This window comes from Chlorocebus sabaeus, chromosome 5 (genome assembly GCF_047675955.1).
Source record: "Chlorocebus sabaeus isolate Y175 chromosome 5, mChlSab1.0.hap1, whole genome shotgun sequence".
Lineage (NCBI taxonomy): Eukaryota > Metazoa > Chordata > Mammalia > Primates > Cercopithecidae > Chlorocebus > Chlorocebus sabaeus.
The window spans coordinates 26,822,583-26,850,375 of NC_132908.1; the positions used below are offsets into that span (position 1 = coordinate 26,822,583).

The following is a 27,793-nucleotide window of genomic DNA, read 5'->3' on the forward strand; positions in this document are numbered from 1 at the left end:
AGATTTCCCAGCAAGGCATCTTTACTTCAGAATGGTGCCGCCTGCATTACTTGTAATCCCAAGAGCACCCTAAACAAAGCAGAGAAGGGGTTTTTAACTCTAACGCAGTTCCTGTTTTTCTGTGTCCTTTCCCCATTGGCTTGGGATGGACCGCACAATCTGAGCCCATCCTGCCTGGCTAAGGTTTAAACTTTCCCAAACAGGGTAGACTGGCGAAAAAGAAGAAAAACACGGAGAATCTGTTTACAGCTTATGACCAGGAAGTTGAGTCTTTGAAGAGCTTAGCTGTCCCAACAATTTCCTCTCTTCTGTTTGATACTTCTTCCTCTTCAAAAAATTTTAACAGGATTTGGCCTCGTTCTTGATTATCTAGGAGAAAGAGCTTGTCTGAGTATGAAGGGAGAGAAGCAAGGGGGGCTTTAGTGAGGGCTGTTTCTATGAACCTTTGAGTTAACCCACCATACAAGGTATGATGCGACAGCCCACAAGTAACAACTGCAAGAGAGGTAAAGATTGAAGCCAGGAGTCCTTTCCATTTTCCAAACCACTTTTCCATGAGACCCATAAAAGGGTTATCCCAGAATTTTTGGCTAATTCATTTGCCAGGGTGGTAAGGCCTCGTAAAGCTTTTGTGATGGTCCCATAGGCAGCTGTATTATTAGGGATAAAAGTACAACATTGGACTTAGATCATGACACAGACTCTGCCTTTTTCTGCCAATATCGTGTCAAGGGCTAGCCTATTTTCCCACGCCATCTGGCTGGTGGGGCCTAATTGTTCAGCTATTCCCTTGATGACACCCCTGGTATAATTGATGAATCGCTACTCATGGTAGTATATATCCAGTCCACATTTTTATTTATAGCAGACCACCAGAACAAAACAGACTCGCACCCAGCAGCTATTTGGTTTCCAGCTTTAAATTCACTTGGTAACTCCCGTGGGACCCTGCTACTGTCTATGTAAACGTGGGGGTCAAAGGACCCGTGAGGGGTTTCTCTTTTTCTTCGGGTTACTTGCTTCCTGTCTGGTTGATGAAATGCCACGGTGAAAGGGATGGCCAATTGGATTAGAGCAAAAGTGCCAGTCCAGTTGCCTGGCAGTGTACCCGGTAATAGTCCTCCACAAAACCACCATACGTCTGCTCAGGGATAGACAAGGGCCGACTGATTGGTTAGCTCTTGAAAAGGTTCAGACTCCCATTAGATTTCCAAGGAGTGTCAATTTGTCCCCCTGTCGTGAGAGACACAAGGTAAAATTGGCATTGAGAGCTGAAAGTCGAATGGTCCTTGGGGGCTGACCCACAGGGCTCCTGATCTTTGGGAAATGTAGTGAAAGAGTGGTGCACATCTTGTTTCCCCAGGCCGTGGTGCTGGAAGAGAGCTACCATACAGTCCATGCCTGGTTGGTTGGCCCATCTGAGTGGAAAGGGGACAATCTGGGTCTCTGGCCTGCCTGCTGCACAAGCGTAACAGTCGCTTTTATTCAGGGTGTGAACAGAATATTTAATCCATTCCAGCCAGGCATTTGCATCTTGATACCCGGTCTCAGTGGCTAGGGTTTGCTTTAAGTCCTTGACTTCTACTATAGCTACTTTGGTTTTGTCATTGGGTAAGAGGTGAGGAATGGTTTGATTTGGTGGGCTTGGGGAAGGGGAAACGGTAGGAGGTAGAGAAGGGTGAACAAAACATATTTCAAAGAAGCCTATAGGGTCCCTTCCAGTAACATCAGCTCCTAAGCCATAGAAGCAACCTAGAGTGGAGTTAGGGTCGGTGGAGGTAGGGGTAGTAATAGAGGTAAGTACTGGGTTGCACTGGTTGGATTGGCAATTATAGGGGTGGTTCCCTTGATAAAGTGGAGGCTGTTTCCTTCGGGTTTATTAGTTTTTTTGCACACTAGGCAACCTTGCAGATCAAGTAGCCAAGCAAGCTGCCTCTTCCCGAGAGGCGCCCATTTTCCATCTGACCCCTTGCCTTCCCCTCCAGTCGCAATCCCCATCTTCTCCAACTCAGACCAAGAAAAGTTAAAAAGAATAGGAGCTAAGGAAAGCTCCGAGGGAAGGTGGGTATTCCTACGGGGTTTCACCATGTTGCCCAGGCTGCTCGCAAACTCCTGAGCTCAGGCAATCTGCCCGCCTCAGTCTCCCCAAGTGCTAGGATTACAGGTGTGAGCCACTGCGCCCAGCCAGCATCTTTCAAATCTATCATTGTGAACCATTGGTGATCGTGTGGGATTTTGCTGATAATGGTGTAAGGGTTGGGAACAGCAGTGGGGCGGTGGGGTAGTTTGAGCTGTTTGATTAATAACCCAGAGGTCTTCTACTAGCCGGTATGACCCATGTGACTTTCTTACAGACAATATTGGAGTGTTATAAGGGGACATACAGGGTTCAAGGAGTCCGTCACGGAGGAGGCCCTCAATTATAGGTTTTAGAGACATTCTAGCTTCTAAGGGAATAGGGTATTGTTTTCTTCTTACCATTTCCCCGGGAATTTTTTTTTTTTTTCTTTTTTTTGAGACGGAGTCTCACTCTGTCACCCAGGCTGGAGTGCAATGGTGTGAACTTAGCTCACTGCAACCTCCGCCTCCAGGGTTCAAGCAATTCTTCTGCCTCAGCCTCCTGAGTAGCTGGGACTACAGGTACATGCCACCACACCTGGCTAAGTTTTTAAATATTTTTAGTAGAGATGGAGTTTCACCATGTTGGCCAGGCTGGTCTCAAATTCCTGACCTCAGGTGATCCACCTGCCTCAGCCTCCCAAAGTGCTGGGATTACAGGCGTGAGCCACCACATCCACCCAAGGGAATTTTTATTTTGACATGGATTGGACCTGTAGTTTCCCTCAATTTCCTTTCTTTAACCATATGTCAGGATGCATTCGGCTTTCTTCTGGGGCAGTAAGTAGGTTTAAGGAAGTGAGTTTTCCCCGATTAACATATAGGCCTATACCTAATCGTAACATTAAGTCTCTTCCTAACAAATTAGTTCCCACTTTGGGGATTAACAAGAACTTTGTGGTGGCCAGCCTGTTCTCATATTTAACCTGTTTCCTCTAAAATTTTTGCCCTGAATCCCTCCCCTTTAACCCCTGAGACAGTAAGCTCTTCTGTTGAACATGCTAAACTTGAAGGGAGAAAACATAGGGAGGAGTGAGCCACTCCCGAATTGACTACGAAAATGATGAACTCTGGGCTGGGCGCAGTGGCTCACGCCTGTAATCCCAGCACAGCAGGTGGATCACAAGATCAGGAGATCGAGACCATCCTGGCTAACACAGTGAAACCTTGTCTCTACTAAAAATACAAAAAAATAGCTGGGCGTGGTGGCGGGCGCCTGTAGTCCCAGTTACTCGCCAGGCTGAGGCAGGAGAATGGCGTGAACCCAGGAGAGGGAGCTTGCAGTGAGCCTTGATCGCGCCACTGCACTCCAGTCTGGGCGACAGGGCGAGACTCTGTCTCAAAAAAAAAAAAAAAAAAAAAAAAAGAAAGTGATGAACTCTGATTTAGGTTCCACCATCAGATTTATCAAGGGCTCCTGGTGGGACTCGAGATGAAAGATGCAGAGCCCTTGATCCCCCTATTCTTCTTCAAATGCCATGAGTGGAAGACCTTCCTTTTTCCTCTCCCTTTCGGGCACTCCCTTTTAAAATGTCCTGGTTTTCCACACCTGAAACATCTGTCTTCCCCTCTTCCCTGGCCTGCTCTGTGACTCTCAGGTTTCATCCTTTTACTTCCTATGTGGGGTCTCCTAGCCCGTTGCTTAGAGGGTTTATAAGTTCTATTTTCCTGGGTTTCCTGTTGTAGAGTTCCCTGTTGTAAAGTGGATAGCATAGTTTTTGCCTTTTGTTTCTGCTTTTTTTTATCCATTTCATCCATTCATACATATAATTTTGGAGCTTCTCTCTCTTTTTTCTTTTTTTTTTTTTTTTTCTTTTTTTTTTTTTTGAGACAGAGTCTCGCTCTGTCTCCCAGGCTGGAGTACAGTGGCGCGATCTTGGCTCACTGCAAGCTCTGCCTGCCGGGTGCATGCCATTCTCCTGCCTCAGCCTCCTGAGTACCTGGGACTACAGGCGCCCGCCACCACGTTTGCCTAATTTTTTTGTATTTTTTTAGTAGAGACGGGGTTTCACCATGTTAGCCAGGATGGTCTTGATCTCCTGACCTCGTGATCTGCCCACCTCAGCCTCCCAAAGTGCTGGGATTACAGGAGTGAGCCACCATGCCCGGCCTTTGTGCATCTCTTTTTTTTTTTTTTTTTTTTTTTTTTGAGATGGAGTCTCGATCTGTTGCCCAGGCTGGAGTGCAGTGGCGCAATCTTGGCTCATTGCAAGCTCCGCCTCCCAAGTTCATGCCATTCTCCTGCCTCAGCCTCCCTAGTAGCTGGGACTACAGGCGCCCGCCACCACGCCCGGCTAATTTTTTTTGTATTTTTAGTAGAGATGGCGTTTCACTGTGTTAGCCAGGATGGTCTCCATCTCCTGACCTCGTAATCCGCCCCCCTCGGCTTCCCAAAGTGCTGGGATTACAGGCATGAGCCACCGCGCCCAGCCTAGGCATCTCTTAATTAAAAGTTTCTCTATGGAGCAGTCTTGCCAATTTCCTATCTTTTGTAATTTCTTTCTAATGTCCGGCCAGCTGTTGGTGATAAAATAGAGCTTTAACATCCCTTGTCCAAGTGGGTCCTCTATGTCTAAGCCTGAATATTTTCTTATTTGCTCCTTAGGTCTGTTTAAAAATTCCATGGGCCCTTCATCTTTCTCTTGGTGTACATTAAATGCTCAGGAAATATTTTGGGTTCCAGGCACCAATTCCCGAATCCCTTTAATTATCATATCCCTGAGGTCTTTCATGTTTTCTCAGTGGGCTGCATTGCTCCTATCCCACTGAGGGTCCCGGGCTGGGAGTTTCTGCTCTGCTGCCGGGATGTTTTGACCAGCAGGGTGTTCACATTCCCAGACTGTCATAGCGGCCCTGTGGATCATGGTTCTTTCCCCCCCTGCGAAGAGAATACCTCAGGTGGACGTTAATTCAGCCCAAGTATACAATTGTGGCCCTAAAAATTGGTAAATTTGATCTGTGACTCCAAAGGGATCATCTGATAACAGTTTGAGTTCCTTTTTCAGATTTCTAACCTCTGAACTAGTTAAGGGGGCATTTACGAAACCAATACCCCCTCCTCCCTGTGCTACTTCTCTTAAGGGAAAAGGGGTTGGGGCAGACTCCTTTGAGGAAGAGGGAAAAGGAAAGTTTTGAATATCCCTCTGGCAGTTTCCATCTTGTGCTGAAGTTTTCCTGAGGAAAGGACATGTGCCAGTGGCTACTCAATGGGGATGTAGGGCCACAAGGCCCATGGGACAGGGTTATGTGGAAGAGGGACTGAGTGATTAGCCTGGGGTGGGGTAGGTGGGGGAAGATGGTCTAGGGGATCCTATACATTGGCATCTTTAGATGTAGAATCTGACTTAACTGGGTTGTCCTGGGGGAGTATTAAGTTTGGTTTCTCTTTTACATCATCCTTTAAGGGAAAGGGAAGGACAAGTTCCTGTCTCCAACACAGAGCATAACCTATTTCCTCTTGCGAGACTGGACTTTTTTCATTAACATACTGGATTAAGAGTTGGCATATCCAATCCTCATCTGATCCAAACTTTGGCCAAAAGACCGACAGTCTGAGGATAGGTTCCTTGGTCCAAATAAAACAGCAATATTTTATCGTTCGCTGTCTTTCCTTGTGTTTGGTTTTCATTCTCTCTCCAGTACTCTAACATAAGGCCTAGAGGACTGTTGGGGGAATTTTATCGTCCACTTGGCCTTTTGTACTCCCTGTCTTACTTGGGGTATTTCCATTCTGGAGGTTGGTGCCCGTTTCCTAGGGGCTTAACCTCTCCCTTTTCCCACTGGAGGTTTCTTGCACTCGTGTGAATACTCCCTTCGTCCTTTTTGGCCGCTTCCCTCATGGCAATTTTAGGCCCCTCTTAGCAATAGTGGGTCAGTATAATCCCCCTGACTGGAAGACCGCCCTAAGCCATATGAGGTGACCATGGAACCAAGTCTGGACTCCACACTCGATTCGTGTCCACTGACGTGTCTCAACCACACATTTAAAACCTCCAAGTGACCCCGACCACCAAGGAAATACTTTGTCACCCCAGTAGCAACTTTTCTTATCTTGGTCTGTGTAGAGTTACCCACTCGCCTGGGAATTTTAAGGATCCTTCCTGCCCATGTTGCTGAGAGTCCGGATTTATTTGTCACTTCGGGTGGACCCAATCCTCCCCTCCCAGGGCCACGGCAACAAGGCAGTGGGACGCATCTCACGAGGAAAAGTAATCGCTACCCCTCCCAAAGGATAATGGGATCCTGGAAGACCCCCAAATTTGTTGAAAACAAGCGCTCAGTGTAGTCAATAAGAACCAGCACTGAGACAAAAGACTTCCCAGCAAGGCATCTTTACTTCTGCAGAAGGGTGCTGCTTGCACTGGTTGTAATCTCAAGAGCACCCCTCCCACCTCCTGAACAGAGGAGGGAAGTGGTTTTTAACCCTAACGCAGTTCCTGTTTCTGTGTCCTTTCTCCATTGGCTGGGGGGTTGGACCGCACAATCTGAGCTGATCCCGATTGACTAAGGTTTAACTTTCCCAAATAGGGTAGACTATTTGCGAAAAAGAAGAAAAAGCGGGGTAGAATCTGTTTACAGCTTATGACCAGGAAGTTGAGTCTTTGAAGAGGAACTCAGCTGTACCAACAGAGGCATCCGAGGGGCTGCCTGGAGGAGGTGATGCTGGGCAGTAGGAATTGCCTGGTCCGACGCCCTGGCTGCCAAGGGCCTGCCAGGAATGCGCACCTTTGGGTCTTCCCTGCTAAGAGGTGAACTGAGAGTGCCCCTGGCGCTCTGGCAAAAGCCATGGAATGGGCCCACAGTGAGAATTCCAGCTTCGCCTCTTACTAGCTGGATAACCTGGGAAGCCGCGAGACCTCCCTGGGCCTCAGCCCCCGGTACAGTGGAGTCAACGGGAGAAACGGCCTCACGGGATTGATGCGAGGATTAAGCGGGGCACGGGCGGCGGACAAACGCGGGTCATTATACTCATCTCCCCACGGCATGCGTCCCAGGGCCACCCGCTTCCCCGCTCCGCGCCGGGCCTAGACCCTCCGACCCCGCCCCTGCGCGGGCCGCTAGCAGGAATGCTAGCAGGCCGGGGGCGCGCGGGCCGCAGCCGCATTTCCGGGCCGGCGGGAGCGGGCGGCGGGGGAGGGGCGGCCGGGGCCTGCGCCGGCCGCCGTGTGACGCGCCCCCTCATTTGCATGCGGAGCGCCCATTGGCCACGGCGGCCGCCGGGACGGGAGGCGGGTCCCCTCCCCCTCCCGCCGCAGCGGCGGCAGCAGCTGGGCTCGGTGTAAACAAGTCCAGGCGCCTGCGAACCCGGGCCGGGGGGGACGGCGCCCGCCAGGAGCGCCCCCCACTCCCAGGCCAGCCCACCCCGGCGGACCGGGCCCCGCGCGCCCAGGCGAGGTGAGGCCCGCGCCGTCAGGGCTGCGTGTCGCCCCGCGCCCCCGCCCAGCCGGCCAGGACTGCCCCCTCCCCCGGCGTCCGCCCCCACCCCCGCGCCCCAGGTGAGCCCCGGGGTCCAGGTAAGGCTCCGCGATGCAGGTAAGAGCCCCTGGGCGTAGAGGAGGCCTCGGCGACCTCAGGTGAGAGCCCCTCCTCTGCTAGGTGACCCTCCACCTTCACGGCGAGGCCTCCTGCCTCCTCCAGGCGGGGGACCGTCTCCCCGATGAACCCCCTAAACCCCCAGTGAACCCCACTGCTCTCCAGATGAGGTCGCAAGGACCAACCAGCGCCTACCCGTCCATGCTCCCCCGAAACTGGGAACTGACAGCCCAGCCCTCCAAAGCCCCTTCCTCCAGCTTCAGCTGCCAGGTCAGCAAGGGTGAGGCCGGAAGCAGGGGGGTGACTCACCCTGGGCTCCTCCGAGCCTCAGTTTCCCCATTGATGCAACCTGAGGCCTCCTCACTGAGTCAAAACTGAGACGCCTCTGGTCCCTGAGAGGCTGCTGGCTCTGGGGAAAGGAGAGAGCAGCCGAGTGTGACAGAGTGAGTCCCCATGGCTCTGGGAGTGCCTCGCATGTGTATGGCCCAGGTCCTGACAGCCCACCTACTCCCTCCCCGGCAGGCACTGGGCTCCCTCTGCTCCCCGTGGGCCGCTCCCCGCGTGGGGCCACTGCCCCCGGCCCCCGCCATGGTGCGGATTTCAAAGCCCAAGACGTTTCAGGCCTACTTGGATGATTGTCACCGGAGGTATAGCTGTGCCCACTGCCGCGCTCACCTGGCCAACCACGACGACCTCATCTCCAAGGTAACCAACCAGGCCACAGTGGGGCTGGAACCTATAGGGGCTGCCTGGCAGCTCCCCACCGGCAGCCCTGACCCCCTCCTCTCTTCCCACCCTCCCACCCTTTAGTCCTTCCAGGGCAGTCAGGGGCGTGCCTACCTCTTCAACTCTGTGTGAGTATCTGGCCTCCCTTCTTGCTTTCCCTGACATCTGTTGTGACTTGTGACCCCTGGCATCCTGCTGAGACTCCCAGAGTTCCCCGGTGCAGGCAGGAAGCTGTGAGCATCATCTCTTGGATGCGGAGGACAGGCACAGTGCTTGAGGGGGGCCCTGTGATGGCAGGACCCTCCCTGGGACTGCCCCATGTCCCCACAGGGTGAACGTGGGCTGCGGGCCAGCCGAGGAGCGGGTGCTGCTGACCGGCCTCCATGCTGTTGCCGACATCCACTGCGAGAACTGCAAGACCACTTTGGGCTGGAAATATGTGAGTCAGCCACCTCTGACCCTAGGCTAGCCTTTGACCTGACCTTCCAACACCTCCTCCTGACAAGCAGTCATCCTATAGTCTTTCAGATTGCATAGGCCTAGCTCACACAAGTCAGACTGTCTTTTCATCCCTGACCACATTTTCTTCTCTTGCAACCTGCAAGGGCTGTAGAACTTTTCTCTTAACCCATCCCTTCTCCCAGGCACTTGGATCCCCATTTGAGAGTTAGGATATAATCAGAGTCACCATTTATTGAATGCTTATATGCCTTGCACTGTTGTGTGCCTGGCGTCTGTTATCTCATTCAATCATTGCAGTGATCCTGTAGGTAGAAGCTAGTATTATCTCTACAGAACAAGACAGGGAGGCCCAAAGATGTTAGGTAACTTGTCCAAGATCACACAACTGGTAAGTAACAGAATAGGGACCAGAATCTGAGTTGGTTGGTTTTTTTTTTCACTCCAAACTCTTGACCACCAGCTTATATTGTCATTCAGAGTATCAGAAAAATTGCCCCAGACTGTGCAACAACATGGAGGTTGGGTTCACCAGCCTCCCTTTCCATAGCCCTCATTGCCACTGCTGCTGTCCAGGGTCTGATTTCACTACCCTGAGTCTCATTTCCTTATCTGTCAGTGGAAGATAAAGCCACTGTCTAGCGCCCAGGATTGTTACAGGGATCAGATTCGATGTGGCAAAGGAAGATGCTCTTGGGACACTGCAAGGGACAGGATTCTTCAGGCGTCGCTTGGAGCTGTGGTGCCTCTGTGAGGTAGATGCCCCAGGCAAAGCCAGCCAGCCAGCCCTGACCTGAGCTCACTGCTGACCCTGCCACAGATTGGCTGTGTGTCTCTGGACAGGTGGCTTGGCCACTCGACCTCTATCAAAGAGATGGCCGGCCGGGCACGGTGGCTCATGCCTGTAATCCCAGCACTTTGGGAGGCCAAGGTGGGTGGATCACGAAGTCAGGAAATTGAGACCATCCTGGCTAACACGGTGAAACCCCGTCTCTACTAAAAATATTTTAAAAATTAGCTGGGTGTGGTGGCGGGCACCTGTAGTCCCAGCTACCGGTGAGGCTGAGGCAGGAGAGTTGTGTGAACCTGGGAGGCGGAGCTTGTAGTGAGCCGAGATTGCACCACTGCACCCTAGCCTGGGCGAGAGAGCGAGACTCCGTCTCAAAAATAATAATAATAATAATAATAATAATAATAATAAATAAAGAGCTGGCCTAGACAAGAGGTCAAAAACTCAAGTGCCAGGCCAGGCATGATGGTTCATGCCTGTAATCCTAGCACTTTGGGAGACCGAGGCAGGTGGATCATCTGAGGTCAGGAGTTCAAGAACAGCCTGACTAACATGGTGAAACCCCATCTCTACTAAAAATACAAAAATTAGCTCGGCATGGTGGCAGGCGCCTGTAGTCCCAGCTACTCAGGAGGCTGAGGCAGGAGAATTGCTTGAACCCAGGAGGCGGAGGTTGCAGTGAGCCGAGATCGTGCCGTTGCACTCCAGCTTGGGCAACAGAACGAGACTCCCTCTCAAAATAAAACAAGACAGACAAACAAAAAAACCCTCAAGTGCCTGCAAGGCCAAGCAGATATTGTAGATGTGTAAAGGGTAGCATAGACTGGAGGGGTTGGGAGTTGGGGGCAGGCTGGGCAAACGAGTGAGCACGGCCTACTTATATTTTAATACTTTAAAGTTATTTTTATTAAACTCTCTGCTGTCCAAGAGAGAGTTTATATATGTCGTTTGCCACATATAATACATGTTGTAGGCCAAAATGGCCATGAAGCCACCAGTTTGCAAACCTGAACTGTGAAATCTTTTAGCCACTTCCCTATCTTCTCTGTTGGAGAGCCATCATTAATACTTGAAAAGTACCTTTGAGTCAGGGAGTTCTACTCTGTGTTTGTGAGAAATGTGGCCCTGCCCCTCCACCACAGTTTCCTCATATGTAAAATGGGGCCACTCATGTCCACTCCCCAACCCCTGTGCCTTGTGGTGAGACTGTTGCTCCGGGGATGATGGTCCCGCCCCTCCTTTCAGGAACAGGCCTTTGAGAGCAGCCAGAAGTACAAAGAGGGGAAGTACATCATTGAACTCAACCACATGATTAAAGACAACGGCTGGGACTGACCCCCCGCTCCCCGACGCATGTGGCTCCAGCCCGGCCTGGCCGCCAGGGAGCGCCACCGGCTTCCCTCCGCCCAAAGGGAGCTCTGGACCCTCAGGGCCCCTGCAGAGGACGGATCCAGCTCCTGTACATATATTTTATTGCATGCACTGTGACCTTGGGGGGAGAACAGAAGGGGGACGACGCCCCCGTACCTCCTGCGATCTGGCTGGCTTGGATCTCGTTTTTAACCCCCTCCTTCCCCGCTTGCCCTATAGATATGGCCTGTGTTCTGCTCTCCTGGCCCCAGTGCACCGTCTGCTCTGTGAACTCCTCCCACCAGGCCCCTCTTACCCCACGCGTGTCTGTCCCCCTCGTTCTGTAGCGTTTGTATATAATAAAACAATGGAGTGGAGACAGCTCAGGCTCGCGTGTAATCCGGGGAGGGGAAGCTCAAGCGGAGATTTCTGGCCCTATAGACCTGTGCGGTTCTGAGACCGGGCGGGGCATGGGGGTAGGCAAGTCGTTCAAGCTGGGTCTCCAGGAACCGGGGCAGTCTCACTGCCGGCGGAGGCCCTGAGCCCACTCTGGCTGCCTACGCTGTGACCTCGCCTGATCTGCGTGTGCTCGTCTGCAGCATTTGGCCGCCGCCTAGGGACAGCGCCCCAGGGAGGGCAACCGCGTAGCCGGCCTCGCAGCCCCCTCGCGGCCGGACTACAACTTCCAGCGGCCCCCGCGTGGTCCGTCCGGCTCCTTCGGGCGCGCCTCAACGCTGGGCCTGCCGGGAAGTGTAGTTCCGAGGGTTCCCCAGCGTGGGACCTTCTGGGAAACCCTGGCGCGAGGCGTCAGAAGCTGTCGGACTGTGCGCGCCTCCGAACCTTGGAGGCTTGGCTCAGGGTGGAGGTTTTTTTTTTAAGCATGGGGACCAGGGAGGACTACGGTGCTCGGGACTGGGCTGCGGCCTCCTCGCGACCCCGAGTGCCCTGTGAAATCAGCTCAGGCCGCATCCCTCCAGCCTGCACTTTCCCTCTGGTCATGCTGCTTCCCGGCCTCCAAGTGAAGGGGGGCGGAGGGCGGTCACCTGCCAGAAGGTCGGGGGCGCCAAGGTGTGTCCCGGGACTCCAGGCTCCGTCCAGGCTCCATGCCCCGCCCCCCAGCTTATCCCTAGCCGGGGCTCCCCCCCGTGGGAACGGGGACCAGCTGGCCGGAAGCGCCAAACTGCGTCCCTGTCCGAGCCCCGGGGATCAATCAAGCCGAGGAGTTAATTATGTAATGAGGGGGCAGGGGGTCGAGGCTAATGAAGCCGCCCGGGGTGGGGAGGGAGGGAAGGAGGGGACCGTACCCAGGTATCCGGCCCCTGCTCGGACCCCTTCGAGGCCCCAGGGGTCTCCACCCCAGCCCAAATCCAGGGCCCCAAAGAGGGGAGGGGCTGTGATCCTGGGTCTGGAAGGGGCTGAGCTGTGAGCTATAAAGGGGGCATCTCGCAGCACCGGGGGCTCTAGGCAGCGAGACCTGAGGCCAGACGGAAGTACAACATGTACCATCCACGAGAATTGTACCCGTCCCTGGGGGCCGGCTACCGCCTGGGGCCCGCCCAACCTGGGGCCGACTCCAGCTTCCCACCCGGCCTAGCAGAGGGCTACCGCTACCCCGGTGAGCGTTGGGACCAGCTCCTGGGTAGGAGAATAGGGAGGCTGGGGCCCTCGGCTGGCTCCTCATTCTTCCCCGGCTTCCAGACCTGGACACCCCCAAACTGGATTGCTTCCTCTCCGGGATGGAGGCTGCTCCCCGCACCCTGGCTGCACACCCACCTCTGCCCCTTCTGCCCCCTGCCATGGGCACTGAGCCGGCCCCATCAGCTCCAGAGGCCCTCCATTCCCTCCCTGGGGTCAGCCTGAGCCTGGAGAACCGGGAGCTATGGAAGGAGTTCAGCTCTGTGGGAACAGAAATGATCATCACCAAAGCTGGGAGGTGAGGGACTGGTCAGGGTCCATGTTTCTGGTGGGGGTCTCCTGGGAAAAGCAGAGTCCCTGGGGAGGGGCTAGGTCTGGGAGGTTCCCTAGGGGCTAGAGTTCTGCCTACGCTTAGAATCTGACTATGGCCTGGGGCAGGGGTTACTCTGTGGCTGGAATCAGGAGTCATTCTGTGACAAGGGTTAAGGGCTAGTCTGTGGAGTCTGTGGCTGAGTTTAGGGACCAATCTATGGCAAGGGTCATGGGTCAGTCTGGGGCAGGGTCAGGAAGTCCTGCTGGGTTATAGGTTAGTGTGTGGCCTAGACCAGTGTCCAGACAAGGACAGGGGGTCAAGGGCCAGCCCAGTGACCAGCATCAGGGAAATCTGACCAGGACTGGGGATCAGTATGCAGCTTGAATAGGACTCAGTATATCTAGGTCCAGGGTCACCCTAGAGGCAGGGATATGGTCAGTGTGTGGCCTGAGATGAGGTCTTTAGGGCAGGAGCTCAAGCCCTAGCGTGGAAAGTCCTCAGCCCTACTGCAGGCAGGGTATATTTTTTCTAAAGCAAATTCATCTAAAAGCTGCAGATTCTGGTGCTGGACATCAGGGGAGGAGAGGAGGGTGGGGACAGGAAGCTCCTAGCAAGAAAGTTAGTCACCCCTGCTTCTGCAAATACGCTTTGAGGGGTAGGAGTCATGGCTCTGTTCCTAACCTGCTGTATGACAGATCGCTTAACCTGTCTGTCCTGTTTCCCCAAATGTAAAATGAGACAAGAAAACCTTCCAGATCTAAGATTCTGCCCTCTGGGTTCTTTTTTTTATTTTTATTTTTTGAGATGGAGTCTCGCTCTGTTGCCCAGGCTGGAGTGCAGTGGCGCTATCTCGTCAGCTCACCACAACCTCTGCTTCCTGGATTCAAGCGATTCTCCTGCCTCAGCCTCCCGAGTAGCTGGGACTACAGGCACACACCACCACACCTGGCTAATTTTTGTATTTTTAGTAGAGACAGTGTTTCACCATATTAGCCAGGCTGGGTCTCAAATTTCTGACCTCATGATCTCGCCTCAGCTTCCTAAATGCTGGGATTACAGGCGTGAACCACTGCACCCGGCCCTTTTTCCTTTTTCAGAGACAGGGTCTTGCCCTGTTGCCCAGGCTGGAGTGCAGTGGTGCAATTGTGACTCACTGTAGTCTTGACCTCCCAGGCTCAAGTGACCCTCCCGCCTCAGCCTCTGTAGTAACTGGGACTATCAGTGTGCACCACCATGCCTGGCTAACTTTTTAATTTTTTGTAGAGATGGGGTCTTTCTGTGTTGCCCAAGCTGGTCTTGAATTCCTGGACTCAAGAGATCCTCCCACCTTGGCCTCCCAAAGTATTGGGATTAGAGGTGTGAGCCACAGCCTCCGGCCTGCCCTCTGGGTTCTAATTCCACCTCCCTTGATGTTTCTCTGACAGCTCTGGGGAGCCTGCTGCTATGTCCCATTACTGGTGCTGGGCCCACCCCTGGCCAGTGGGTAGTACCAGGCCTCTCCTGTCCCCTCCCTTGCACAGGCGCATGTTCCCTGCCTGCCGAGTGTCAGTCACTGGCCTGGACCCTGAGGCCCGTTACTTGTTTCTTCTGGACGTGGTTCCGGTGGACGGGGCTCGCTATCGCTGGCAGGGCCGGCGGTGGGAGCCCAGCGGCAAGGCAGAGCCCCGCCTGCCCGACCGTGTCTACATTCACCCCGACTCTCCTGCCACTGGTGCACATTGGATGCGGCAGCCTGTGTCTTTCCATCGTGTCAAGCTCACCAACAGCACGCTGGACCCCCACGGCCACGTGAGGCCCAGGCTGGGACTCCAGGATAGGGTTAGGGGGTGCTAGAAGGGAGGCCAAGGCTGGGGCACAGGGCAGGGAATCACTCCCATTTCCTCCCTCCCAGCTGATCCTGCACTCCATGCACAAGTACCAACCCCGCATACACCTAGTTCGGGCAGCTCAGCTCTGCAGCCAGCACTGGGGGGGCATGGCTTCCTTTCGCTTCCCGGAGACCACATTCATCTCCGTGACAGCCTACCAGAACCCACGGGTGAGTGCCCCTGCTTGAGGGGGTGGTGGCGCCCTGCCCAGACCACAGTTGCTTTGACCCTGGATGTGTGTCCCCAGATCACACAACTGAAGATTGCAGCCAATCCCTTTGCCAAAGGCTTCCGGGAGAACGGCAGAAACTGTAAGAGGTGGGAGTTGTTCATTCATTCGTTCATGCATTCAACAAATGTTTATTAATCACTCACTGTGTGCCAGGCACCGTGCTGGGACATCAGGAATACAGTGGTAAGTAAAAACATTCATTCACTGACTCAGCAAATACTTGTATAGTACCTGCTATGTGCCAGGGACAGTTCCAGGCACTGGAGATAAATCAAACAAAGTAAACCAAAGCCCCAGCCCTGATGGAACTGATTTCTAGTGGGGACAGCAGACAAGCAGACAAGAGAAATAAATAAAATGCCATCTGTTAGGAAGCCATTCTAAAGAGAAGAGAGACCGGGTGCGGTGGCTTGCTTCTGTAATCCCAGCACTCTGGGAGGCTGAGGCAGGCAGATCACCTGAGGTCAGAAGTTTGAGACCAGCCTGCCAACACGGTGAAACCCCGTTTCTACTAAAAATACAAAAATTAGCCAGGCATGGTGGCACACACCTGTAATCCCAACTACTCGGGAGGCTGAGGCAGGAGAATCTCTTGAACCCAGGAGGTGGAGGTTGCAGTGAGTCGAGTTCGTGCCATTGCATTCCAGCCTAGGCAACAAGAGTAAAACTTCATATCAAAAAGAAAAGAAAAGAAAGAAAGAAAGAGAGAGAGAGAGAGAGAGAGAGAGAGAGAGAGAGAGAGAGAGAGAAAGGAAAGAAAGAAAGAAAGAAAGAAAGAAAGAAAGAAAGAAAGAAAGAAAGAAAGAAAGAAAGAAAAGAACTCTGTCACACACACACACACACAAAAAAAAAAAAAAAAAAAAAGAAAAGAAAAGAAAAGAAAAGAGAAGAGAAATAAACAGGAAAGGATAGGAAGGACTGGGGTGAGCTATTAGATAAGAGGCCTCAGCAGGAAGAAGACACTTGAGAGAGAGCTGAAGGAAGTATGGGAGGGAGCCAGGTGGGCATCTGGCAAAGCACACTAGGGAGTGGGAACAGCACGTGCAAAGGCCCTGAGGTGGGGCTGTGCCTGTGGCGTGGCTGCAGTGGAGTGAGTAGGAGTCAGGCAGGGGAGGGGAAGCCAGGTTATCTTGGACAGTAAAGGTTCCATAAGGCCGTGGGAACTGTTCCAAGCGTAGCCCCTCAGAGCTGGTCCCTGCCCTCAAGGAGCTTCCAGTTTGTCAGAAGAGACAGACATGAACCAAGGAGTCACTCCACCAAATGCAAAAGCATTTGCATTTAACTGTCTCATAACTGTGACAGATATTATGAGGGAGGGGTATGTGCTCTCGGAGATCAGGGAGGACTTCCTTGAGGAACTTGCGCTTGCACTAAGGCAAGGATAGGTTTGGTGGCTCATGCCTGTAGTCACAGCGCTTTAGGAGGCTGAGATGGAAAGATCACTTGAGCCCAGGAGTCGGAGGATGCAGTGAGCTGTGACCATGTCACTGCACTCCAGCCTGGGCAACATAGCAAGACCGCATCTCAAATTTTAAAAATGAAAAGAAAAAGGATGGGTTCAGCAGGTGAAGAGGGGACAGAAGAGGATTCCAGAGAGAGGCTCGGAGTGGAGATGGGGCAGAAGGATGAGCTAGGTGAGACCGTGCCCTGGCCTTGCCTCTGGGAAGGAGTTTCCATTGATACTAAACACAATAGTAAAGCATGGACAAGCTTGAGCAGGGACAAAATTCCAGCTCTGCCACTTTCTAGTTATTTAATTTTCTGGCCTTCAGTTTCTTCATCTGTAAAATGGGTATAATGATGGCCCCTACCCGACAGGGTCCCTGGGAGGGTGAAATGCCTGGCACTGGGTAAGTACTGTTACTACCATCACCATGGCCATCACTGTCATCATCATCACCACTACCACTGTTTCCCAGGGAGCGAGATGCCCGTGTGAAGAGAAAACTGCGGGGCCCAGAGCCAGCAGCCACAGAGGCCTATGGGAGCGGAGGTGAGTATAGTCCCGATGGCGATGGGGCCAGGCCTGAGACACGGATCCTCCCTAGCCCAACCTCTCCCTTCCCTCTCCCCGGACACACCAGGTGGTCCCTGCGACTCCACTCTGGGTGGAGACATTCATGAATCAGACCCAGAACAGGCCTCAGCCCCCGGGGAAGTCACCACTGCCCTGGCACCTCCGTGTGGTGGCCCCAGTGCCGAGGCCTACCTCATGCACCCTGCAGCTTTCCACGGGGCCCCCAGTCACCTTCCCACCAGGTGAGTGGGACAGAGGACCAGGCGGGGCTGCGGGACCCTCAGCACTGCTCTGACATCCTTCTCTCCCATGTCAGGAGCCCCAGCTTCCCGGAGGCTCCAGACTCTGGGCGCTCAGCCCCCCACTCGGCTGCATTTCTGGAGCTGCCACCCGGGCCAGGGGGCTCCGGGTACCCAGCGGCTCCACCGGCGGCACCCTTTGCCCCGCACTTTCTCCAAGGGGGCCCCTTCCCTTTACCATACCCCGGGCCTGGGGGCTATCTGGATGTGGGCTCCAAACCCATGTACTGAGCCATTGCTGGGCCCCTCTGCCTCCATCACAAACCTCCTGCTCCCTTCCCCCAGCCCTGGAGCCCCCTCACCTCCACCGGCCCCATCCCCCACACCAAATGGCTGCCTTGGGCCTGCCCACCCCCCCCCACAACTTCACACCTTGATTTCACTCCCACCCCGCTCTGGCTTCAAAGCCCAACCAAGGCTGCTGGGAGTCCAGCTGGGGCCGGCTTCCCCTTCCCGGCTCTCACCTCCGTGTGAATGGAAGGGGCTCTGCCTGGCCAAATGGGGCTACAGACCAGTATCCCCACCTACCGGGTCCCCCTGTGAGCTCTTGGGGGGGGGGCTCAATCCCCACCCCCACACCACTAGTGCAGGCCACACCAGTCTGTTGTTCTGGGACCAGAGTATTTTTGTTAATAAAACTCAAAAGCCATCTATGCTGAGGAAACATTGAAGCTCCTGTGTTTGGCCCTGGGCGGGGCTGGGTGAGCAAAGGCTTTGCTAGGAGACCCAGACCCAGATCTAAACCTGTTTCCAGCTGCCTGACCTAGCATGAAATCTACCAGCTCTCTAGGCCCATCTCTTCAGAAAAATGGAGAAATCAGAATCTCCTGATGCTGTTAATAAGGCTGCCATGAGAACAGAGCCCTCTCCCTAGCGCTGGGGAAGCCAGCGGGTAGCGGCCCCTGGAGGCCCTGGGCAAGCTGACTGGCCTGAGCCTGGCCCTCCTGGCAGGTTGGGGCCCTGAGGCAGTCAAGGCCCTGAGGTCCACCCCAGGTCCCAGGCCAGCAACCCTATGCATTCGCAACCAAGTCTGGCAAAAACCCAAAGACCATTTTTCTTCTTTTATTAGAATTTTTTTTTTCTTTTTTTTTCTCAAAATTTTTATCTAAAAACAAACAGAAAAAAGAAGGAAAAAAAGAAAAAAAAATTATTGGAAACTTCATGGTTCAAGTGGGGAGAGAGGAGAGGAGGAACATGGAGCTGGGTCTCCAGGCCTCTCCAGAGAAGTCCTCACCCTCGAAGCACCCTCTTGGGGAAGAGCAGAGCCGGGACAGCTCCCCCCACAACGCCCAGCCTGCGTCTGAGGAAGAAGGCAGAGTCACAGTGGTCCGAGGGCCAGAGGGCTGTAGGGGCAGGGGCCCGGGGGGGGGGGGGTGGTCACAGGAAGTAGTCAGCCACGGGCTTCTTGGAGGGGATGCCCCGTGTCTCTTGGGGAGCGGCCTCAAAGATGATGAAATCTTTCTGGAGATGCTCGTCCAGCTCCAAGATGGCTGCCACATTTCCACAGCTGGAAGGCGGGGCAGCAGGGTCAGAAGCAGCTCGGCTCAGATGCCCGCCCCTCCCAGCCCGGCCCAGCTGGCTCACCGGTAGCAGTAGTTGGGTGCCGACCACACAGTGAGCACGGTCTCATTGAAGTGCCACTTGTAACCTTCCATCACCAGTTGATGGGCACGGCAGATCATGTCAATGTCGTTGGCTGCATTGAACTGGGCCACCACGTCACTGCCAAATAGGTAGCCAGCCCCTCGGGGGCTGACGCCCCAGCCTGTGGTGTCTGATGGGGCAACGGAGGGATGGAGAGGGATATCCTCAGGCTTCTCTGGCTGCCAGCGCTGCCCCTTGAGGGTGAGCAGCCTGGCGCCTCCCCAAGTCCACCAGAGGCCCATGGGACCAGAGCATGGGGCCTGAATATGGTCTGTGGGATGGTGGGGACCAGGACAGCAAATGTAGGGGCAGATGAACTCCAGAGGAGAAAGAATGCCCAATGGCTGGGACCCCCTCATAATGACAGTGATCATATAATCCCTGGCCAAACAGTACACAGGAGTGAAAGGGGTGCTCCCAAAGACAGAAGGGCACCCAGTGCTGTCACAGAGCGGTCGGGAGTGGCTGTGGAGCAGTGGCTGCATGTGTGCGTGTGTCTGTGTGTGTGTGTGGCTGTGGAGCAGAGGCCTCGTGTGCGTGTGGCTATGATGGAGCAGAGAGTGTGTGTGTGCGTGTGTGCCTGTGTGTATGTGTGACAACAAGAACTCTGGCTGGTCCTCAGAAGACCTGACTTTAAATCTCAGCTCTGCTCTACACTAGTGGAGAACCCACAAAATGAGGGGTCTCAGGGGGCTATCATTCTGGGGTTCTGACCTCTGAAGAAGCTGCTGTCATGTTCCAAGACTCCTTCACTTCAGGGAGCAATGACTTAATTGTCCTCTACAGCCCTCTGAGCCATGCCCCAAGCCACTGTGCATTCAAAGCATCTGCCATGCAGGCCTCCCTGCTCAACCTCCAGGGTTCCAGCCATTTGGTAGGTGGAGGACAGATGCCAGTGAAGGCCAGCCCTGCTCCCTCTCTTTCCCAACCCCTCCTGGCTGTCCCTGCCTGCCCCTGCCCACATGCCCTCACCTTCTGGGTCAGACCAGAGGAGGTCACACATGGGCCCATCATGAGGCACCTCTTGCTTTCGGTCAATTGTCCGAATCTGATCCAGGGTCTGGATGGAGGGGGAGAGACCCCCGTGCACACAGAAGATCTACAGGGGACAGCAAGGAAAGAGGGCGGGGCTGAGGCCTGGAGCCCCCCTCCTCTCCCCGTCCCATGGAGCCCTGAGCTGGCCTACCTTGCCATCGATGATGGCTGACAAGCTGAGGTAGTCGAAGATCTCGGTGCAGTAGCGCCACACAGTCACCGAGCCGTATTTGCGCAGGCACTCATCGTAGAATCCGTAGACCTGCGTGATCTGGCGACTCTCATGGTTGCCCCGGATGAGCGTGATGCGGTCAGGATAGCGAACCTGGGGGTGGCCACCAAGCCGGGGCTGGCGCCTAGACGGTCTCTCCACACATCCCTCTCTGACCTCCTCATGCCATCCTCACAACCACTGCCCAGCACACTCCTGGAACCTCTCGCCTTATCATGTGGCATCAGCCACCTCCCAGGCCTGCAGGACCCCTCCAGAGAATGTAAATCTGACCCATCCCCATCAACTATGAACCTAATGGCTCTTCTTTCACCTACCAGACACAGACTGGGTCCCTAAGCAAGGCACCCAGGCCCTTTGTCATCTGGCCCCACACTGCCTCTCCCACCAGTGGCAGCAATGACCTGCCACATTCGCAACAGTGAGCCTCTGCCCCTCCCAGAATGCTGCCCCACTGGCCTCACCACCACCACCCCCCGAGTCTCTGACCACCCCCAAAAGCAGAATCGGTCCATCATCAGTGACACAGCTCCAAGGTGGGGCTGGCCACGGTAGGAGATGAGGGTGGAATGGACTAAGACAGGCCCAACCCGAGGTGGCCCAGGTTGGGGGTGCAGAAGCCGGGGACTACCACCTTAAGTGCCAGCAGCAGGAGGAACGTTTCGACGCTGTAGAAGCCACGGTCCACAAAGTCCCCCATGAAGAGGTAGTTGGTCTCAGGGACATCGCCACCCACCTGTGGGGAAGTAGAAAGTTTTGCCCTGTCCTAAACAGTCCCCTACCCCCTACCTGTTTCTGTCCAGCAGAGGCCCTTCTTCCACAACTGCCCATCTAACTTGGGGCCTCTTGCCCCCACTCCACGCCCCCAAATTAAGGCTCCCACCCTCGATTAAAGGGGTCTTCTAGTCATCCCCGTTACATTTCGCAGTATTGGCCACACACTTACTCTGAACAGTTCTTTGAGGTCATAGAATTGTCCATGGATGTCACCGCAAACCTGGGGAGCAGGAAGGGGGGATTGGAACTCGAGCAGTGGGAGTTGCCAGGGACGACCCTCCAAACAGCTGCTGCTTTAGGGAGCTTTATTGCTCTTGGCTACACCTCTGCTTCCTAGGGCCAAAATTCTCTCCCACCCCAAGTCAGTCTGCTCCAGAAACACACCCGCTGTCCCATGCTGAGTACCAACTATTCTGTAGGCAAGAGCTAGAACTAAGTCCTTCCAAGCAGATGTCCCGGCCCCCTCCTCTCTCCACTCCCCTCAAAGTACCTAGAATTGTTACTAACACAGAGCCCTGGAGACATGTGAGCAGGATCACTCACCAAATAGGAGTCCTTCTGCCCTGGCCAAGAATCTCCACTAACAAATCCAAAGTCCCTTCCCACACCCCTCTTTCTTTCCTCTTTTCTTCTCTTCTCTCTTTTATTTTTCTTTCTTTCTTTTCTTTCTTTCCTTCTTCCTTCCTTCCTTCCTGTCTCTCTTTCTCTCGAGACACAGTCTCCCTCTGTCACCCAGGCTGGAGGGAAGTGGCCCGATCTCAGCTCACTGCAATCTCCACCTCCCAGGTTCAAGCGATTCTTCTGCCTCAGCCTCCCAAGGAGCTGGGATTACAGGCACCTGCCACCACACGTGGCTAATTTTTGTATTTTTAGTAGAGACGGGGTTTCACCATGTTGGCCAGGCTGGTCTTGAACTCCTGACCTCAAGTGATGTGCCCATCTTGCCCTCCCAAAGTGCTGGGATTAAAGGTGTGAGCCACCGTGCACAGCAACCCCCACTTCTTATAACAGTGCTCCCTTGAAGATGAGGGAAAGGACAGACAAAAGAGGCTTAGGGGTGGGCTTATAGAGCCCCCAAGATGAAGAGGAAAGTCCATGTGCCTAAAAGACCAGGCCCGGCTCTGCAGGGACAGCAGGTACTCACTGTGACTGGCGAGTCCACTCTCTGCACGTTGCTCTCCTCTACCAAGATCTCTCTGGAGACAGGAGAAGACCAGGGTCACCACAGCCAGGCCAGCCCAGCCCAATTCCTGACCTTTTTTGGCAGGGAGGGGAGGATATGAGGTGGTTCTTGAACCTCCAGGGGGCAGGAGTGAAGCGTACAGTCTCCCCAGAACAGGCTGGCCACAGCCCTCCAGCATGCAACACCCTTCCGTGGCTCCCTGCTGCCAAAAGGACAAAGTCCAAGCTCTTATTCCGGTGTTCCAGGCCTTCTGAGAAGGCTGGGACTTTTCCAGCCCTGACTCCCCCTGCTGCTCCCTCTTCTGCATCCAGGACTCACTCCTGGGAGGCGGGTCTCCCCATCCTCTCCACAGCACAGGTTAAGTAACTCTTGGCCAATCACAGAGCCCTTCTCCCAGGCTATCCAGACACAAGGGTAGGTGCCCAGGACAGGCCCACCAGTGGATGCACCTTCAAAGTGATGCACTCTTGGCCAGGCGCGGTGGCTCACACCTGTAATCTCAGCACTTTGGGAGGCCGAGGCGCGCAGATCACGATGTCAGGAGTTCAAGACCAGCCTGACCAACATGGTGAAACCCCATATCTACTAAAAATACAAAAATTAGCCAGGTGTGGCGGTGTGTGCTTGTAATCCCAGCTACTCAGGAGACTGGGGCAGGAGAATTGCTTGAACCTGGTAGGCGGGGGTTGCAGTGAGCCGAGATCGGGCCACTGCACTCCAGCCTGGGCGACAGAGCAAGGCTGTCTCAAAAAAAAAAAAAAAAAAAAAAAAGAAGTGAGATGCTCTTGCCATGTATTCAATATTTCTTTACGACTACGAGGACTTAAATATTTTCTATTTCTCCTTGCGGTGCAGTCTACTTCTACTTGAGTGAGCAGGAGATGAAATCACTTTGCCAGGTAAGACACCCAAATTTTTTTTTTTTTTTTTTTTTTTTTTGAGACAGAGTCTGGCTCCATTGCCCAGTCTGGAGTGCTGTGGTGCCATCTTTGCTCACTGCAACCTCTGCCTCCTGGGTTCAAGCGATTCTCCTGCTTCAACCTCCCAAGTAGCTGGGATTACAGGCGTGCACCACCACGCCCGGCTGATTTTTGTATTTTTAGTGGAGACGGGGTTGCACTATGTTGTCCAGGCTGGTCTCGAACTCCTGACCTCAGGTGATCCACCCACCTCTGCCTCCTAAAGTGCTGGGACTACAGGCGTGAGCCATTGCACCCAGCCTATAGACACCCAATTTAAGCAATACTATATTTCCAAATTTTGCCTGGTAACAGCAGCAGTGAACATTTGAGCTCATACTGTGTGCCAGGAATGTTATTAAGAGCTTGGCAGGTAGGTACTATGATTCCCAGTACTCAGATGAAGAAATTGAAGCATGGGAGGAGGCTGGCTTGGTGCCAGTAACACAGGTGGGATGTGATCCAGGGAAGCCTGGCTCTCGGGTCTGATTCTTTATCAAGATATTCTGATGTGGGAGGCCCAACTCGCCTGGCCCCCCTCTTTCTGCCAATCTCTTCCCTTAGAATGCGTTTCCTGAGCTCAGTGGACAGGAGGATTCACTTAGGCCCCTTGCTCTGTATAGCAGAGGCAGCAGGAAGGAGGTCTCCCTGGCTTTCTGGGAAAAGGAGGCGGCACTGGCGGTGGTCCGAGAGGCCACACCAGCACCTGTACTGTCCCACTTGCACTGCTTCTTGTGCTGAACATCCTTCCCCATCAACTGCTCACAGTGACTTTTCCAACAGACTGGTGAGGTTCTCTTCAGCCTCATGTAACAGTAAAGAAACCGAAGCTAGGTCGGGCACGGTGGCTCACGCCTGTAATCCCAGCACTTTGGGAAGCCAAGGCGGGTGGATCATGAGGTCAAGAGATTGAGACCGTCCTGGCCAACATGGTGAAACCCCATCTCTACTAAAAATACAAAAATTAGCTGGGCATGGTGGTGTGTGCCTGTAAACCCAGCTACTCGGGAGGCTGAGGTAGGAGAATCACTTGAACCTGGGAGGCAGAGGTTGCAGTGAGCCAAGATCGCGCCATTGCACTCCAGCCTGGGCGACAAGAGCGAAACTCTGTCTCAAAAAAAAAAAAAAAAAAAGGCAAGAAAAAAAGAAACTGAAGCGGCAGGGTCAAGGTTACCAAGCTGGAGAGTGGCTAAATTGGAACCCAGAAGCCCAATTTCCTAAGAATTTATGCCAGCCCCTTCCACAGACCCTGAGTGAAAACCTGAAACCCAGGGAGGTCACATGCAGGGCCCGTGCTCTCGGAAAAGCACCCCTCAGTGCCAGCATGACCCCATTATGGCCTGGGAATCAGGCCCAGATTCCAGCCCCAGTTCTGTCACTTACAGTACTTCACCAGCCCTATCATGACCTGCCTGCAGTAACAGCTACCAGCGCAGCAAGCCCTGTGCCCAGATACCCCAACTCTCAACTGCATGTCATTATCATTTCAAAAAATCAGAAAGTGACTTGACAAGGGTCATATTGTTTCTAGGTGACAAGGCAAAGATTCATACTGAAGACCACCTGATTCAAAAGCTCAGCTCTTCTGTGCTAATATTTCTAGGAGCAGCAATTTCAGCTCAGACACTGCGGACCTCTGTGTTTCCACGGGTTTCACCTGCATCTCTGTGCCCTCTGGGCAAGCTGGTGCTCTTGACACTATCAGCCTCAGCCTGGGTCTCTGTTGGGTCCCCAGGAGGCCATAACCAGGTATCAGAGCTGGCCCCGCTTCAGACTGAGCCTTGGCCTAGTACCTCCTAGTTTCACTCAGTTTCAACTGGGCAGGACCCTCCACCCCTCAGTCTTCCATAGCTCCCTGCTGCCTCACACCTCACATCAAAACCTAAATGCCTCTGCCTGGTTCTCAGTGACCACGGAGCACAGTCAAAGACCTGGATGCAAAACTAACTTCCCCTCCGACTAGCTGCGTGAGTTGGACGAGACATTATCTACTCAGAGGCTCAGTTTCCTCTGCTATGAAATGGGGCTAAGTACTCAGCCCGCCCTGCCTATTCCTTAGGCTGTTGCAAGGAGCCATGGAGACTGAATACATAACTTCCTGCTATTCTGCAAACTCCAGCATGCTATCCAAGCTTTGCCTACCATCACCACCAGGCTGATTCAGGGCCTGTGAGGGAGATAAGACTTCGGGGTTAAAGAACAGAGCCACGCAATAGCAGGTATAAGTTCCTAAAAATGCCAATCAGGACTGAGGGAGAGGGGAAAACTAAAAACACCGTGGGGTTAGTCTGGTCAGGGACATTTTCCTGAACTGGCAAAAGAGAAAAGCCACAGACAGGTGGTGAAAAAGAGGCCGACCCTGCTCATCATCCCCGCACAGGCCCTGTCTGGCTACAGGGAGTCTATGTGAGGCAGGGCCAAGCAAAGAGCCTGAGGGCCACAGATTCAGGACCCAGCTCTGCCACGTCCTCAGTGGGTGACCTCAGTCAAGTCACCAGACCTCTACGAGTCATGGCTTCCTATGTGATAAAATGGAACAAATGATTCCAACCTCACAGGATTGCTGGGGGGGAAGAGATGGACAGAAGTTTTTTTACCAGTACAGGGCCAGGCCAACAGTGGCCCTATAAAGGCCAATGTTTATTGTTCAATAAACATAGGGTAATTCTGCGGGTTCTTCTGCCACAATTCTCCAGCCTGGTAGAAGCCACAATCACACAGTGCCCCAGAGGAGGCAGGTAATAATTAAACCCCTGACTGTTCCCCATACATCTCAGGGCCTCCACTGTTACATTCGTCCTGCTTGGAATGCCCTTCCCTCACTGGCCCTGCCTCCATCAGCTAGCCAAATTATCTTCATCCTTCAAGGCCTACCTCCACTCAAAAGCCTTCCCTGATGGCTTTAACCCATCTCATTATTGCCCTCTTCCAAGAGAAACAGAATACCTGGTGATTATCAAGCACGTATGCTGTACCAAGACACTGTGCTAACCTCATCTCAAGCACCAACTCACTGAACCTTCACAACCATCTTATTAAGTACTATTAACTCCGCTTTACAAATAAAGACACCTTAAGATCACTAACACAGCTAGAAAGCGGCAGAGTTCAGATTCAAACCTAGAGCCATCTCACACTGCAAAACCCAGAGCCTTAACCACTGCTTCATCCTACTTCCCACAGAACTCTGAACTGGCCTCCCTCCCTATCATGCTTAATTTTACCCTGGCTTACTTGCTACGATTTCTCAGGCTCCCACCCTGAACGTGAGTAATCCAACTCCACACCTTTTTGCATTATGGCCTGAAAAAGGACGGGACACTAAGAGCTGGCTTCCGATCCCCATTCCCTACTTGTGGGTAACTTTTAACATGAAAGTTCTCACCTGTAAAATGAGTACAATACCACCAACATTTAAGGGTTGTTGTAACTAAAAGACTTTTATAAATCACAGGGTCTTCAACTTTCCTGTCTTAAATCTTTGATTTTTGGCTCTTTTACCACTTCCTTATTCGAGGCCTGTCCCACAGTTCGGCCCCCCTCCAACAAGCTTCCGACCCCCGACAGATGGACTTGTTTCCTTGAGTTTCCTAAGTACTTTATGTAACATTCTTACTCCACTGGAAACACATCGTCTAATACTTTAAGTGTCTTTATCCGCTCTGTCTTCCCCGAGCAGGCTAGCTTTTCCTCGAGGGCAGCGGTTCCATCCTGCTCCTCTCTGGGAAAGCTTCCAGGGCGAGGCAAGCCCAAAGTTCTCAGTTGGGTTTGCCCCAGGACAGAACCCGTGGGCGGCGGCTTGGCCTCCCTTCCCCAGGGCCAACAGGCTCACCTGGCTTTAGCGCACAGGGCCTTGACTTCGCTCTCCTTGATGAGCTCGCAGCGACGCAGCTGCTCGATCTGCCGGTCCAGGTCGCTGATCTCCGCCATGGCCCACCCCCGGCGCGGGTCAGAGTCGGGGCCGCCGCCCCCTCCGCACCGCACAGGGGTCTCCTGGGAAAGGCCAAGACGAGCCCGCGGATCAGAGTGTCCGTGCGGGGCGCGGGACGGACAACTCGATTCTAGAGCCGGCCCGGCTCCCCGACCCCCGCCTCCCCTCACATCGGCCTCAGGACCCCCCAGCGTCCCACGGCCCGGCCGCAACCCCGCTAACTCCCGTCGAACCCCGCGGTCCCGCGCTAAGGACGGTGACTTAGAGGAGTCTGGCAATATTACCGCCGCTGCGACTCCGGTTCCGGCTCTCCGGCTCCCTGCCTCCCTCCTTCACTCCGCTTTGGGCCGCAGCCACCTCCGCCGCCGCTTCTACTTCCGGCCCCGCCGCGGAAGCAAAGGGAGGCCAGTTCCGCCGCGCGCCGGATGTGGCGTCATACACGCTCCTCTCCCTCCTTCGCAGCGACCCCTGCACCACTTCCCCAACCTCAGATGGGGAAGCTGGAGGATTCCGGTGGCGGCCAGGGGCAGTTTTGTGGGCTGTTGCTGGGCGATATGGAGGCGGTTAGAAACCCTAGAACAGTCACCTCCCCTTTCATTTTATAAAAATGTTTTAACAACTTTCTTTCTTTCTTTTTGAGGCGGAGTTTTGCTCTTGCCCAGGCGGGAGTGCAATGGCACGATCTCGGCTCAC

The 27,793-nt window shown here is 53.9% G+C and overlaps 3 protein-coding genes across 5 annotated transcripts; 2 read left to right on the forward strand and 1 right to left on the reverse strand.

Annotated features, from left to right (window-relative positions):
- The first annotated feature begins 7,396 nt into the window (after positions 1-7,396).
- Positions 7,397-11,356, forward strand: YPEL3 (yippee like 3). 3 transcript variants are annotated; one of them, XM_007989456.3, is made up of 5 exons: positions 7,397-7,512; positions 8,173-8,355; positions 8,461-8,504; positions 8,707-8,815; positions 10,871-11,356. In XM_007989456.3, exons 2-5 carry the CDS (start codon positions 8,239-8,241, stop codon positions 10,958-10,960), a joined length of 360 nt encoding a protein of 119 aa, XP_007987647.1. In that variant the 5' UTR covers positions 7,397-7,512; positions 8,173-8,238; the 3' UTR covers positions 10,961-11,356. The 3 variants fall into 3 exon arrangements, with proteins under 3 accessions (XP_007987647.1, XP_072871395.1, XP_037845591.1); XM_037989663.2 differs by lacking the exon at positions 7,397-7,512 and adding an exon at positions 7,588-8,093; XM_073015294.1 differs by lacking the exon at positions 7,397-7,512 and having other exon boundaries at positions 7,585-8,355.
- A 918-nt stretch (positions 11,357-12,274) lies between these two features.
- Positions 12,275-18,044, forward strand: TBX6 (T-box transcription factor 6). The gene is made up of 8 exons (XM_007989425.3): positions 12,275-12,590; positions 12,674-12,908; positions 14,444-14,711; positions 14,815-14,961; positions 15,039-15,109; positions 16,943-17,016; positions 17,072-17,282; positions 17,357-18,044. Exons 1-8 carry the CDS (start codon positions 12,473-12,475, stop codon positions 17,568-17,570), a joined length of 1,338 nt encoding a protein of 445 aa, XP_007987616.1. The 5' UTR covers positions 12,275-12,472; the 3' UTR covers positions 17,571-18,044.
- Positions 18,045-18,385: 341 nt separating this feature from the next.
- PPP4C (protein phosphatase 4 catalytic subunit) lies at positions 18,386-27,509 on the reverse strand. Its single transcript, XM_007989470.3, has 9 exons — positions 27,385-27,509; positions 27,002-27,162; positions 22,172-22,223; positions 21,197-21,247; positions 20,885-20,986; positions 20,170-20,343; positions 19,956-20,082; positions 18,924-19,113; positions 18,386-18,846 (listed from the first exon to the last, which is right to left on the reverse strand). Exons 2-9 carry the CDS (start codon positions 27,097-27,099, stop codon positions 18,717-18,719), a joined length of 924 nt encoding a protein of 307 aa, XP_007987661.1. The 5' UTR covers positions 27,100-27,162; positions 27,385-27,509; the 3' UTR covers positions 18,386-18,716.
- Between the last annotated feature and the right edge of the window lie 284 nt (positions 27,510-27,793).